General features: G+C 33.3%; 1 protein-coding gene across 3 annotated transcripts in view; it reads right to left on the minus strand.

Annotated features, from left to right (window-relative positions):
- FANCL (FA complementation group L) overlaps positions 1-13074 on the minus strand; it is a 94010-nt gene that overhangs the window by 45357 nt on the left and 35579 nt on the right. For all 3 annotated transcript variants that reach the window (XM_039253752.1, XM_039253754.1, XM_039253753.1), the window contains 2 exons: positions 5899-5995; positions 763-831 (listed from right to left, as the gene is read on the minus strand). In XM_039253752.1, the coding sequence (XP_039109683.1) occupies positions 763-831; positions 5899-5995 (166 nt within the window). The remainder of the gene's footprint in view (positions 1-762; positions 832-5898; positions 5996-13074) is intronic.

The following is a 13074-nucleotide window of genomic DNA, read 5'->3' on the forward strand; positions in this document are numbered from 1 at the left end:
ACGTGGGGAAAGGACCCCACCTGGTCATCATTAGATTGTTTTTTGAGTCTAACCACCACTCTGTCAGATCTTTAAACTACACACACATCATGCTGATTATGGTACTACTGATACCATATCACCTTACAGCTACATGATGTTACTGTTACCCTGCAGTTCTAATTTCATCTTCTTGCTAAATTATAATCAAGTTTAAGAAATTAAACTGACAGAACCAGGAGCAAGAATCTCCTGTATTCTATACATGAAGTATGAATGTTCCAAAGCCCATACAAAAATATAATCTAAGTTCAAGGATGAATTATGGGAACCACTTTATAATAATAAAAACTGAGTGGAAATGATTTGTATTTTCAGTCATAACTCATTCTCCTATGAAAAATGATTCTCTGATATTATGCCATCAATATTAACAGTTTTAGCAATCTGAAAAATTCACCCAACTTTCCATTTACTGTTCATGGTTTTGTAGAGTTCTTTAGGACTTAAATTCAAAGGAAAATTTCTGTCATTAGACTTTCTTCATATTATTTAATGTGAGGCATAAACATCTCAATACTGGATGGTGTGTTTACATGTGAGGGGAGGGAGAAAGTGGATATTAACTACTAGAGAATATGAAAAAAAAGCACTCTAAAAGTTCTGTTTATAAATAAATGCTTACCAAAAAAAAAAAAAAAAAACCTAAAAAAAAGAACTACTTTATAACCTATAATGGCCACTTATGCTTTTTAGCTGCTTAAAATAAATTTACTTACTTACCTGTGGTGTCCAGGAAACAGAAAATGGAACAGGAAAATCCACAAAACAATCTGGTGATTCTGCAGGGTACTACAAAAAAGCATAAAAATAGGTGATTTTTGCTCCTGTGTGGTAATTTCACATGAAGTATATTAGGAAAACTGAATAGGAAAAGTTTTATTATAAATGCAAATGCGTTATATATAAATATTTTGATTCTACTAATATAGAAAATGTCAACAGCTAATTAATAGTCAAGTTATGCTCAGGAGTTACAAAGTTTGGTGACTGGGATGCCAAGGCAATGGGTTTTGAGTAAAGAATAATGAATTAATTCAGTGTCAGGTCACCTGCTAATGTAAACTGAGGAGAGAACCACATAGGATCTCAGTTTATCTTTAAAACGAGAGATTTTTCATCTTTAAAACTGATACTTAATTTCCTTTCAACCTAAAATTTACTCTCAGTCTCAGTCACTATTTAAAAATGCTGTATTTATTAAAAGAATCAAAATCTACAAAAATATAAAATATTAATTAAAAGAAGTATTTTTCACAATAAAGCAGTTTTAGCAAGAATATAACTTAAAAGGAGCAATAAAATGCCTTCTAGTTATTAAGGAAAAATAAAAGTAATAGCTTTAAGAAAACCCTTTTCATGGTTGATAAACAAAAAATTAATTCAATGGCTTCACACAAAAAGTGCCAGTCATTAAGGACAAATCAGATGTCCAAGTTAAGAAAGATCAAAGGCAATTTTTCCTAAAATCAATTTTGTTATTAAAGAATTGTACTACATGATTTCTGTAAAATCCAATTCTGTATTCTTGAAAGTCACATGTAATTATAAAATAGTCATTTCTTTTCAATAAAAAGCAAAATTTACTAAGAGAAAATTAGTTTGGGGAAAACCTCAGTCTCTCATTTGACAAAATGTTTAAAATAAGTTTTAGCCTTTCACTTTCCTCACTACTTTGCTGAAAAAGCAAAGCAGCTCCAAGAATTATTACAGTATTTAGCAAACATCTGAAGTCAATGTTATGAAAAGAATTAACACTTTGTTACAATAAGTGGTTTGCTAAAAGGAAGCCTATCAACATATACTCTGATGGTATCTGACTACACAGAACTGGTAACACAAAGGAAAATATACAGGTCATATAAAAATATAATAATGATTTAATTTGGAGAAAAGGAAAAAAGAAGGTCAGGCTGAGACTGAGGGAGCTCTAGGTCAAATTTTTAAGTATCGGATGATGTACTTCAGAGTATAATTGCTATAATTACTACAAAAAACAATCGATATGCCATTTTTACAAGTCCTGTGATTATCTCAAAGTGCGTGCAGGCAGAGACCTTAGCTTTCTCTGATTTCCTGATCTGCTAACTTGTATGTCTTGGACAAGTCATTTAACCTCACTGGCTGTTTGATATATAAAATTGATGGAATGCAACTACAAGTCATAAAATCTCTTCCCTCTAACGTGTTAAGATTCTGTAAAAATAATGCATACTTGAAACCTCCATGGGTCAAAAATGGAACATCTAGTTCAATTTGAGTTGCTGCTATTTATCTCCTACTCATGCTGAAAATGAGCAATATCAACTCTCTAACTTAAATCATCAGTCTAGGGAGAGTATGAAGTTAATGAAATGGTTACTGTATTTAGAGTAGATGAACAAAGGAAAATATCTGTGACTTTGGGAATCATTTAGTACATACAGCATGTTATTTTAAAAGAAAATATGATACTACATTCAAATAGGACTCAGTAAATAAACATATACAGACAGATACAGAAAGAGACTGACAAATAGTTAAATAAAAAAGAAGTTAGAATAATTTAATATGATCCCAGATATATATGAGTCACCATAGAATTTGAGATGACCTCTTTCAAATATATTTTTATGTGTAATTATGTAGAAATACAAATATGTACATAATAAATTAGACTGATCTATCTGTATGTGACTTTACTGTACATTTACTATGAGTTAAATGCAAATGTACTGTATGTTATATTCATGTTCAAGATCAATTTTGTTTATACAATAAACTGTACATAACTGTAAAGAACCTAAAAGCCAAATTGATATACTTCTGGAAGACTTTACATGAATTGTGAAGTAGGACCTTAGAGATTTCAGAATCATTTGTGTGGTAGTACTAACCACAACGCAGGCAACTAATGCAATATTGCAGAAGAGCTTTATAAAACTTCAGACAGTTCTCAATAGTAAGCTATATAGACAGGTATATATAAAACCAGAGATTAATTGCCAAGTTTTACTTGAGCAGTCTAAATGACAACAAAAGCTCCCCATAAAGGGGTATTAAACGAAAAGTAAGTAGTCATCAATTATTTGTATTAAGTTTTTCAATCTCACTTGAAACAATTCATCAATAACTATAAAAGAATTATCATAGCATATTAAATATTTGTCATATACAGTTTTTTTAAGACTCTGTAGCATATTGTTCTAAGGAAAATTTTAACCCTAATTGTTCTGTGATTGGATCATCTAAGCAGTAAGGCTGCCTCCAAGTAAATACATACAAACTGTAGAAAACTACAGAAACAGCCATCAGAGATGGAGTGCCCCCAGCCTCAGAAACATCTGTGATTTGTTTTTCAAGTAGTTCTGACCTTGGCCAAAGCTGAGGAAGCTCTGGTCCACTTTTTTAAAGAAAAGGTAAGAGTTCTATCTCATAGTTCACCAGGTATTGTAAATACTGCATAGAAATACACCTAGAAAAATGACAAAGTTCAACTGTTTCCATGTTTTGATTTATATATTCACTTAATAGGGTGTTTACTTAAAATTGATATTTTCTTTAAGAGTGTTGGAAACAGGGGCGCCTGGGTGGCTTAGTCGGTTAAGCGTCCGACTTTCGCTTAGGTCACGATCTCGCGGTTCGTGGGTTCGAGGCCCGCGTCGGGCTCTGTGCTGACTGCCAGCTCAGAGCCTGGGGCCTGTTTCAGAGTCTGTCACTCCCTCTCTCTCTGACCCTCCCCTGCAGCGCGAGCAGTCTCTCTCTCTAGAAACAAATAAACATAAAAAAAATTAAAAAAAAAAAGTGTTGGAAACAGTGAGGGGGGAATGGCAAAATTGGGAGACTATGTATCGAAGCAAAAAAATAAATGTGTTCTTTTAACTATACATCAAAAAATAAAGAAATAAAAGTTTGTATATTTACAATAAGCCTGCTTTAAGGTTTACTTTTTTTTAAATCAGCTTGACGCTTTAAAATTTAGTTTGAGTTATGATATTTGCATTATATTCTCTTAACACATAGCTTCAGCTATCAGTGTTTGTACCTGAAAATCCCAAATACTCCTAAAAAAAGAAAAAAGACAGAGAAGGAAAGGAAAGGAAAGAAGAACAACAAAAAGAAGAAAAACAAGAAGCAGAAACCGAAATTACCACATCTAAAATACAACTCTGGCCTATGAAAATTGAACTGAATTGACAAAGACTCCAATAAAATCATACCAACATAAGATTCGTCATTTCCACCCTTTTTTTTTCTATAAATTCTTTTAATTCTTTCCTAGTTTAAATAAAGCTTTCTAGTCTCTCTTGCTAGAACATTCATAATAATGCTTCAAGCTATCAATGCTGCAAAAACAGACACGTAACAACATTCTTCACAGAAATTACATTAAGTGTAAAACACTTATCTCCCCAAAAAGAGGGTAATAAAAAGCAAACACGATGGTCCATACTAGTGGCTACATCCTCACTCTCACTCAGTACTACTACTACTGTCATTAATTAGAATTAATAACAAAATCTTGTAGTTACAGGCAGAGCTGATGTAAAGCTCATCTTCTTAGTAAAAAAGAAACAAAAAAGGTAAATATAAAGCTACTGAAAAGCCATGACCCCTGCCAGCACCCAGAATAAGGATGAGATACATTTAAAATTTTTCATTTTGGTCTTCACAGTGGCAAACAAGTTTTATCGGTGTACAAAGTATTAACAAATAAAACTTTGAAGTAAATGACAAAACCCTTGCCACTAGCAGTACGTGACCTTTGGTGGTAGAATAAAGTAAGATTTCGTCCTGATCTGAAAAAAGAAAAAAAAAAAAAAAAGCACACCTATAAAAAGAAAATAAAAATGTTTTCATCTTAACAAAAATATCCATGTATCTTCTTTCACAAAGAAGATTTCTATCCCACTAAGTTTTTCAACACTTAACACTTGTGAATCTTAAAATTATACCGGAATATTCTGTGTGTGAGAACAAGACAGAATGAGTCATTTCTCAACTTGTCTGATAAAGAGGCATTATAAGATACCAACTTTTCTGTGTCATCCAGTACAGCTCTATATATTAATTTTCTCTCATGGAAAGCTTAAATGCCAGACACATTTTTAAAAAGGACAAACACAATTGATCTTTTCATCACTACAATCTTCTGAAAGAGAGTTGATTGATGATTCCTAGGAACAATAAAAAAAGTTAAATGTCCTAGTTTTCTCAAATTCTAATGTTTCCCTAGTGATTACCAAGTAAATGATTAATATGCTGAACTTGCTTATTCTACTAATTTCTCAAAATTAAAAATCTAGAACTGAAAAATAAATATGAAACAGTTTGTCTTGTGCCAATATAGTAAGTAATCACAGATCACTAACGTGTGAAGATTCTACAAATGAAGGCATAACCTTTGCGAATTCTTCAACTACAGGAGTAAAATTTCAGACAAAACAAACAAGCAATAAAAAGCAATGCAGATGGATGTGTCTGCAGAGTCTGGGCGATGTTCAGAAATAAGAACTACAAATGCAATTAATAGAGCTGAAGACAAGAGACTTCAGTGAAACTACTTCGGAGAGTGGAACCTCTCAAATTTTTTCTTTGTACAGCGTTACAAATGGCATGTGAAGACTGCTGAATCTTATCCATTGTATGTATTATGCAGTCTGTATTTTGGTCCAATTTGCACTAAAATAGTGACATGAAATTATGTCTAGGCATTTAGAAACCTGAGGGATAAGTTTTAGGAGTTTTACAAAGTAAATTTTTTAAAGTACCAAATACTTTTTTTTTTTTTGAGGCAACTAGCACTTCTTTACATTGAAAAGATTCAGAGTTCATTTCACAAAGTATTTCCTGACCATAAGAGTTTTATGAAGCACATACCTTTGCCTTCAACTTGAGAGTAATTAGATGCTTCCTACCAGAAGCATCTTCAGCTTTTAACTTGATGGTACCGAGACAAGTATCCACATACACAAGTCTGGTGAGTAGAAGGAAATAAAAAATGATCATACTTAGGAGGGCAAAGGAGGCAGGGAGGGGGAGGTTAAAGGATGGTAGAATTCAAAATGAAAATATCTGCTGAATTCCTATTAATCCATTACAAAAATTAATCCGAAGAATTTCAGCATGCCAGCCCTTTATGCAGCTATAGATTTACTGCCGTTAATACACCAGCCTGGTGCTTAATGCAGTCATAGATCTCTGGATTATTTACAATGTGTGTCAAGGCTCATGCTGTGGTCAGTGAGCACTATGTTTCGGTTTTCCATCACTGGAACCTTTGGCACACACAGCATGTTGCTGTCAGCTTCTACTTATGTACACATTAAACTTCCTGTCAAACTCTTTGATCCATTTCTGTAGTTTCATACAGTATTAGACTTTTATGCTTCCTTTATTTGTTTTTCTCTTCAATGAACTTCTCCTTTATTATCAATAATGTTAGTGTACAAAAATCTGGCTGATATTAGTTCATATACTCAATTGATCCTCTAAGGAAAAGGTTATATAAGCACAGGCATAGTCTAATCTGGTAACAATAAATCTTCTTTTAGTGCAATATATAGCTTCTGACATTTAACCTGGACACGTATTCAAGATGACTAATATTTTAAACCCACAGCACAAGCACAATTGTTTTTGGCTTTAAGTTGCTCTAAATGCATGAATTTTCTACAATGGAAACCAATACCCTTTGAAATACATCATTCTGTAAAAATATGGTCCCTTGAGTAGCCTAAGCTACTGCCAAAAAGGTTCAAATTTAGCAGTATATTTACCAGTGAACTGGGCATGTGGATATTTTTTTTGACATTTTTACAATACTATTCTCTTGTAAAGATAAAAAGTAGCCTAAGAGTACTGCACAACTTATCACCCAGACTGATGGTGAGACCCATTAGAGTTCAGAACTAACATTAGCTTCCTCACCTAGGAAACATTTCTTTTAACATCACTATATGCCATCTAGTCACTCTCCAGATGTAATGGTAAAATGGGTCAATTTCAGGAAATGCTGAGCAATAGTTGCAGAAGACTGTTTGTAATGAAAAATAGACCTAAATCTGAAGATCTAGATCTTCAAAAATAGAATAAAAAGTAAAACAAAGCAATCTTTATCAAGACAAATAATGTATTCTAAACTACGAAAACTCTAGGGTCTTAGAAAACAAATGAAAGCAGAACTATTCTAGAAAAAAATATTTACATTAAAATATTAATGACAACTTATAAGTGAAAGAAAAAGTTATGTTTATATATCTTTAAATGTCTCTCCAATCCCCTTAACCCCAACAATTTAGAACAGGAGACTTCATCACGTTTCATCAAGATGACTCTACAGCTCTGACTCTATAAACATTGACACTGCAGAGTCAAGATGTTGAGATGAGCACATGCCTTCATATCCTCACAAACCAAAATAAAACTAAGGAATTTTAACAAGTTACAAATAAGCAGTTAACAAGAAGAAAAAGAAGGAATAAACATTAACAAATTTCCAACAACTATTATAAAAATGAAAAGTGGTTAGAAAAGCACTGAGTGACAAAACAGTTTAGAACAGAAAGAAAGAAGGCTCTAGAAAGTAGGCAGTGGGCAAAAATTAAAAGTTTATAGATATTAATAGAGAGTATGACCTAAATACAAGATGAAATTAGGAAATTTTTTTTTAAATGCAAGAAAGCAAAAAGAGATGAGGGAATTTTAAACTAAGTTATAAACAATAAAGCTATGAAGAAAACTGTCACCGCTCTACCATTAGCTTTTCAATGAAAAGTAGTTATGGAGTCATTAAAAATTTAACTGCTTACAAATTATGATTTTTAGAATCCAGCAATAGACAAAAGCTAAAAGACTTAATTATAGCCACAGAAACTAATGTAAATATATTTGACCATGACAATTTAAAAGGAAGAGAGGACAAAAATTGAGAGAGAGAAGATATGAGGAAGGAAGATTAGGAACACTAAAATTTTTAATTGCTAATTTGAGAGAGGAGATACCATCTTTAACTGAAGGGACATGAAAGAAGTTTAAGAAATATTAAAGCTAACAGAAGAATAAAAGAATAGTGAAGAAGGGAGAGAAAAGGTAGTACAGGAGCCAAATCGTCTTCTATGATAATAATCAGTACGTAATTTACAAAACTGATAGATCAAGTTATATTGAAAAAGGCATATTATTTAGAAATATGGAAGTTGTAAACATGAACATTTCAGTGTCTCTCTTAAAGAGTAATAAAAGCAGGGATACAAAATGGCATGGGAAAAAAAAAAAAAAAGACTGCTGCTCTTCATTATAAGCCCCAAGTAGTTTAGAATCATGGTTAAATATACAGACACAGAGAGGGCAAGAAGGTGTGGGGAAAGAAAAGGAAAAATTAAACCACTAGCTAGTACTTTTCACACTTCACACTGATGCTCAGCATCAAAACATTAAAATTACTGAACATCAATAAGATAGAAATAAAAGTTCTAGTCTTTATGCAATCACAAACAATTTTTCTTCCCACAAAGTTTAAGACAGAAGTAATACATTAGATATGGCCTTGTTGTCAAAATGATCATAACATTAATTCTGTAAACTTTCAGAAGCAATTCAAATAAAGTAGCAAAAAATGTTTGTAACTATAGGCTAATCTCAGCATAGTCACTTAAAATTAAGCATTTTATCTACAATGATGCCTGTCTACTTTGTGTGAGACAGGAAGAAACCTTATTCTAATTACTAACATCTTGGGTACCTGTGACCTAAACTGCCAAATGTCCTCTGGTATTTATTCTCATCTCCTTCCTTTTGGTCATAGGATCCCTGCCTCCACAGCACCCGGGACTAAACCAAACTTTAGAAGGGTACATTCCACTCAGCTAGCAGCCCTTCCAGCTGCACTGGAGTGTCAGCATATCACTAAATCTGACCAATGAACTGTAAGCAGTGATTTGTGCATCTCTTGAGTCATTTTTAACAAATCCGTGCCTTTCCCACCCTCTATTCCTCTCATTTTCCCTACTTGTAGTCTGGAACTCAAGCCAACATGAGCCAGCAAAAACCATGCCGACAAGAACAATGCTCTTAGAGCAGCTCTGACCAACAGAACCTTCTGCAATGATGGAAGTAGTCTATAACCCCCACTGTCCAAAATAGCCACAGCCACATGTGGCTATGAAGAGCTTAAAATACATTAAAACTGCATTTTTAACGTAATTTAAATAGAAATATCAATAGCCACATATGGCTAGTAACTACTGTACTTAACAACGCAGCCAGGTTTGGGCACCTGGGTGGCTCAGTTGGTTAAGCGTCAGCCTCTTGATTTTGGCTCAGGTCATGATCTAATGGTTCAAGGGTTTGAGCCCTACATCGGGCTCCGTGCTGATGGCGCGGAGCCTGCTTGGGATTCTCTCCCCCCCCCCCCACAATAAATAAACTTACAAACAAACCAACAATGCACCCAGGGTGGATGATTGAGAAACAAAAGAAATTTTCCTGGATGACCTTATGGAACAGAGCCAACTCCCTCCTGACTACCTTGTCTACCTTTCAACCGTTAAATGAGAGATGAATAAAATTCTATCTTGTTTGAAACACTGAGAATTTGGGGTTCTCTTTGTTAAAAGCACCTTAGCTTGTACTCTTACTAAAAGAATGTATTTCTATCCACAATAGGAATCTTATTGTTGGGTCTATGGAAGAAATATTAATGGAGGAGAAAAAAGTAATAAACTCTTACAAGTAATACTAAAATCATTTTTTCTAATAAAAAAAAGCTTATTTCAAATGTTCTGTTTTGTTGTAAAGTCGGGTATCTCAATTTACATAATATGGAATAATTGTAGTAGCTTTCACTCATTCAAATAACATATAAATTCATATATATAATAAATTTAGGAGAGTCATCACTGAAAAGCTCCAATTTTTGAGAAGTTACAAAATCATATTTAAAATTTATACTTAGAAGTTATTACTTATTTATATTTAGGTATTCTTACTTAGCGAGGCATATTCTAAAATTGACTAACAAAGTGTAAAAATATAAACTCTAAAGAAAAAAACTCTATTTTTAGAACTTTACTTTGTATTTATCATTTGCTGCATTTCTTTATCAGTTACTGCTTACAATAAAATGGCACTAAACTTGATAGTTAAGTTTTTCAAACATTTGAAAAGGATACTAATACTTAAGCTTCACAGAGATGTTTTGTTATTCTTGATAATAGCTGAATGTTATCAGTAGAGAAAAACAAAAGAAATTTGCTTTGTAACACTACCCTTAGTTTGACTAACAGCTTAAGTTACATAGTTTTTCTTTAAACATCTAGTTGCCTGGGCGCCTGAGTGGCTCGATTGGTTGAGGTTGTATCTGACTCTTGATTTCAGCTCAGGTCATGATCCCAGGGTTGTGGGATCCAGCCCTGTGTCAGGCTCCATGCTGCTTGGGATTTTCTCTCTCTTTGCCTCTGCCCCTCTATCACCATCATACTCTCCCTCTCTTGCTCTCAAACAAAAAATAAATAAATAAATAAAATAATAATATAAAATAGATGCATTTATGCAGCAATAATATCAAAAGGCAGATTACAGACCTTCATATTTTAATAAAGCATTCATTCCACGTTTACCACCACCTCAAGTTTCAGCATTAACTACTTCAAAAACACCTCCCTAATTAGTGTTTTTTTCTTTTTTTGTATCTTCTATGTACATCAATCTACCCTGCCCTTCCATGACTAAATTAATCTTCCTAAGTACTTTTTAAATTGTATTAACCTCTTACTCAAATCAGTCAAGGAAGCCCCATCACTTGCATATAAACAATCCTTAGTGTAACAGTCAAGATCTTTCAGTCTGGCCCTGATACTAATCCTCTTAAGTGACCAACTGATCTCCAAAGTCCAAACATGAACGGCACATTTCCAGCACTAAAAACTTGTTTCTACCACTACCTCCCTTGTAAGGCTCTCTATATTCCATCCAAGCCTATCCCAATACCCACCTCCTCTAAGAAGCTTCCTAGTTCATCTGCAGCCCTAAAGGATTTCACCTTTCTCAAAACTGTCACACTGTTCCTTTCCATGTAAATTTTTGCTTTCCAACCAAAAGAAGGAATCCCAAGCAGGCTCTGTGCTGTCAGCAAGGAGCCCAATGTGGAGCTGAAATCAAGAGTCGGAGGCTTAAACAACTAAGCCACCCAAGCGCCCCGGGAATGTGAAATTTTAAACTTCTATGCGTGTTATCTATTATACAACCATGGAGAAGCTGCTATCAGACTGGTTCATATTTACGGATTCATATGTAAGTTTTAAACAACTGAATGCAAACAGTTTAAATTATATATATATATACACTATAAACTTTTTACCAATTTAGAAAAACGTATTTTTCACTATTAGATAATTTGCAGTTATTCAGTGATTTGAATATACACGAGGAAAAAGCACTCTGCTATATAGGTAATTTAGAATGAAAATCAAGCTTATTAACATCTATGTTCCTATGCATTATGCAATGGAAATTATCATTACTGATTATAATTAAATCATAACACTAATTAAGAGCTATAAAACTCCCATGTAGTCTGACACTTTTAGGTGAACTGGTGGCTCAACAACTTTATACCTACTTTACAAAAAGGCATTATTTGAATCGAGTAACATGTGTTTCTTTTTAGCCCTTATTATTATTATTAGTTTCATTTGAAAAACTAAGAAAATGTGGCTCAGAGAGGTTATATTACTTGCCCAAGGTCACACAGCTGATAAACTAGAATTAAAGCTCCTGTTAAGGTAAAATGAATTCCAATAACAAGAAAAGTATCTCCATTTCTGTCACTAAGGTATACAGTTCTTTGAAATGCACTGAGAATTATAGAAAATATCACCATCAATGGACTAAGTACATTACCAAAATAAGGTACTTCATTAAAACCCCAACTTAATGTATGTCTACAATCTTTTAACAGAACAAATTTAATAAAACTCAGCTCTTAACAAGACAAATTTAAAAGGCTAAACAGTTGAAATTCTACTTGCTCTAACTGACAAATATGCTGTCTAAAAAACAACCAACCATCAGATCACACTTCTTCCTGTTAGAACTATTTAATCTCTGAATTACCTGGGACATGTGATTACTAAAATAAACGTAAGGTATCTTATAACTAAGATGTGCATTTCTTCCAAATTGAGACACTTCTGAAACTAAAAGAGGCCAAGATAAAAGATTATCCTAATTTAGGTCAACCCACTTATAATGAAAAGTATTCAGTGTTTTCCACTCCAGGACAGTTTTAATAAGAAAGAGAAAAATCTTGTTAAACCCCAAGGATTCGTTTTAATTCTTATCATTTTCATGAACCGTTCTGCAGAACAACATAAGCAGAAGTGAACACCCATCAAAACCTGCTGCATCACTCACCTTTGCAGACTGTGTACCACCTAAAATCACCCACAGCTGCCTGATCACTCTCTTTTACCCTTTGCACAACTAGCTGTTTTTAGTCAGCAGTTCTAGAAGTTGAAGCAAATTCAGAAATTATAACAATAATCAAACCTAAGGTCAGTTACTAATTCTCAATGTCACTTCTATGAAAAGGGTATGTGAATATAGAAAAAAAAAAAAAGGATTTCAATTATATTCTAAGTATTTCTTTTTCCTATTTTTTTTATAACGTCTGAGCCAACGGGATTTGATATGTCAAATATGTCATTTAACAACACAGCAAGGTCTTCATTACCTTAAAAAAATATTTGTCTTTTATTATCAGATTTTACCATTACACTAAAAACTCTAAGAATTATTATTTAGAGTATAGGGAAAATATAGGCATATTGACATGGTCTAGGAACTATTAAGATTCTGACACTCCATTCAAATCAATTAGTTGTGCAAATCACTATCTGTATCATTTTAAGAGATGGTTTACATTAAGAAGCTGGCCAGCTGCTCAGGCAGGGCCTCAAAAGGTAGTAATTCTAATATGTGAACAGCCCAATCCAACTCTTGGTGTTAGTTCTGAGGGCCCTGAAACCCAGTATTATCAATGTGCCAACTATACCA

Source organism: Hyaena hyaena, unplaced genomic scaffold, assembly GCF_003009895.1.
Source record: "Hyaena hyaena isolate Hyena2069 unplaced genomic scaffold, ASM300989v1 scaffold_463, whole genome shotgun sequence".
Lineage (NCBI taxonomy): Eukaryota > Metazoa > Chordata > Mammalia > Carnivora > Hyaenidae > Hyaena > Hyaena hyaena.